Source organism: Aplysia californica, unplaced genomic scaffold, assembly GCF_000002075.1.
Source record: "Aplysia californica isolate F4 #8 unplaced genomic scaffold, AplCal3.0 scaffold00069, whole genome shotgun sequence".
NCBI lineage: Eukaryota > Metazoa > Mollusca > Gastropoda > Aplysiida > Aplysiidae > Aplysia > Aplysia californica.
The window spans coordinates 1,693,425-1,695,910 of NW_004797339.1; the positions used below are offsets into that span (position 1 = coordinate 1,693,425).

The following is a 2,486-nucleotide window of genomic DNA, read 5'->3' on the forward strand; positions in this document are numbered from 1 at the left end:
TGTCAGAGAGAGAGAGAGAGAGAGAGAGAGAGAGAGAGAGAGAGAGAGAGAGAGAGAGAGAATGAAAAACACATTTCGTGGACATATATTTGAGACTTCCTAAACTAATTGGGGGTCGCTGGAACAGAACTGACATCTATTTGTTCATATCGGGTCAAATTTTTATATAAGAAAAAGTGGCATATTGTCAAGTAAATTTAAAAAAAACAACTGGTATCTTTCATTACCAGAGTTTGTTCTTTTTAATTTTTTAATTTGAAACCTTGCTCCAGTGAATTAGAGCAGCATGTTTAATCCTTAAATGCTAAGCATTTAATTCAAAATAGTGGGTGACCAATAACAGTTCAATTATGCTACCGTTTCTGTGAAAGAGAAAGAGAGACGTAATAAAATATAACTACATCCGTGGATGGATGGAGGTCTCTATTATGTGCTTTGCTTCTTCATTGTTTCTTAATCTCTTGTAACTCCTCTAAGCCGGCACTTATTTGACATAGTAATGTTGCAAGCACCGTAAAACTCTTACTAAAAGAAACAGGTGTACCTGTTCATGTGGCCTAAACAAATATAGCTGATCACTATCTATTTTGGCACTTCAATCTTCACCATAAAAAAGACCAAAAATCTAGCAAAAGTATTGGTTTGCCTTTGAAGCTCCTATAAACCCAGTGCATACTCTGAAGGATGAGAATCGAATTTCTTAGTATTCGACCTCAAACAACATTAGCGAAAGGCTTTGCTATCTGAGGCAAACTGAGGTGTTGATGATTGTTCCTTTCTTTTTATTTACTTTACTCTATTTGCCATGTAAACTTCTTGCCAAGGCCTATAACTTCATTTCCCCCTCTGATGTTAAACGCAGCATCAGTTCATGATGGAAGAATTATTATTATTATTTTATGGGGATTGTAGGGAAACACAATGATTACATTTTTCCTATTTCTTTTTTTCCCAGGTTACCTAGAACAAGGCTTGATGGTGGTTGATCCAATCAAGCTTCGGAAAAACTACATGAAGACCAAAACGTTTTACATCGATATCGCCAGCCTTCTCCCTACAGACCTCTTTTACTTCCTCAACAAAGGATTAAATATCCCCTACGTCAGATTCAACCGCCTGCTCCGCTTTCGGAGACTTTTAGAGTTCTTCGATAGAACAGAGACGAGAACCAGTTTCACCAACATGTTTCGTATTCTCCATCTCGTCCTGTACATTTTGATTATCATCCATTGGAATGCATGTATATATTTTGCCATAAGCTCTGCTATAGGGTTTGGCACTGACAACTGGGTGTACAAAAATTTGACGGGGGGTTATGAAGAACTTTCGAGGAAATATATCTACAGTTTTTATTGGTCAACACTCACTCTCACAACTATCGGGGAGACACCTCAACCGGAGAGGGACGTGGAGTACTTGTTCGTTATTGGGGATTTTCTTATTGGAGTGCTTATCTTCGCTACCATCGTGGGTAACGTTGGGAGTATGATTACCAACATGAACGCAGCCCGTTCCGAATTCCAGCAGCGTATGGACGGTGTAAAACAGTACATGGAGTTCCGAAAAGTCAGCAAGGAGCTCGAGGAAAGGGTGATCAAGTGGTTCGATTATCTGTGGACGAACAAGCAGTCTCTAAATGAGGAAGAAGTCCTGTCGGCCCTTCCGGACAAGTTGAAAGCAGAGATGGCTATCCACGTGCACTTAGAAACTTTAAAAAGAGTGAGTATTTTCCAGGACTGCGAGCCTGGCCTCTTGGTAGAGCTGGTTCTCAAGCTGAGGCTTCAGGTGTTCAGTCCTGGGGACTACATCTGTAGAAAGGGCGACATCGGCAGGGAAATGTACATCGTGAAGAGAGGGAAGCTCAGTGTGGTTGGAGACGATGGTTCCACCGTATACGCCACGCTCAGTGAGGGTAGCGTGTTTGGAGAGGTACGTCAAAATGTGTTGTTGGTGTCGGCTTTGATATGGTGTGTTTTATTGAGCTGCCAACTGTTATTTTAGCTATTGTCCGAGTGGAGAGACGGTTTATAACTTATTTTTAACAAAGATTCTCAAAGATATGTTACTGGTATTTGGGACTATGCTCGTTGTCTCGCCAGAAGCAAGCATTTGATCCCGTTGAAATCTTATTAAACTCCCAGCATCGTCTTACACAGAAGATATTATTTAATCGATCATATAAGCTACAGAGAAAGTAAAACGACCTGCGAAGTGCACAAATGTTCCACAGGGTAACGACCAGAAATGTACTGTTTTAAGCTGTGATTTGGTGTTGATTTTTGCTCATTTTTACTTTACTGTTGAAACGCATATTTGAATGTACTTTCTATTCGAGAACAATGTGAATTTTTAGACAGCATGTAACTGGAAGCCAGTCCGTTTATGTCATAACTTCACTTTTGAAACTGATCTTGATTTTTGGTCCGTGCACTTATTTATTCTTGTCTTGCATTTTGATTTTGTCTCCATTTTTATTGGCGGGGGGG

At 40.1% G+C, this 2,486-nt stretch overlaps 1 protein-coding gene across 5 annotated transcripts in view; it reads left to right on the forward strand.

Annotated features, from left to right (window-relative positions):
* The window catches only part of LOC101858612 (cyclic nucleotide-gated olfactory channel), a 200,372-nt gene that overhangs the window by 195,430 nt on the left and 2,456 nt on the right, over positions 1-2,486 (forward strand). For all 5 annotated transcript variants that reach the window (XM_013079966.2, XM_013079965.2, XM_035968600.1 and 2 more), the window contains exon 5: positions 956-1,929. In XM_013079966.2, coding sequence (XP_012935420.1) covers positions 956-1,929 — 974 coding nt within the window. The remainder of the gene's footprint in view (positions 1-955; positions 1,930-2,486) is intronic.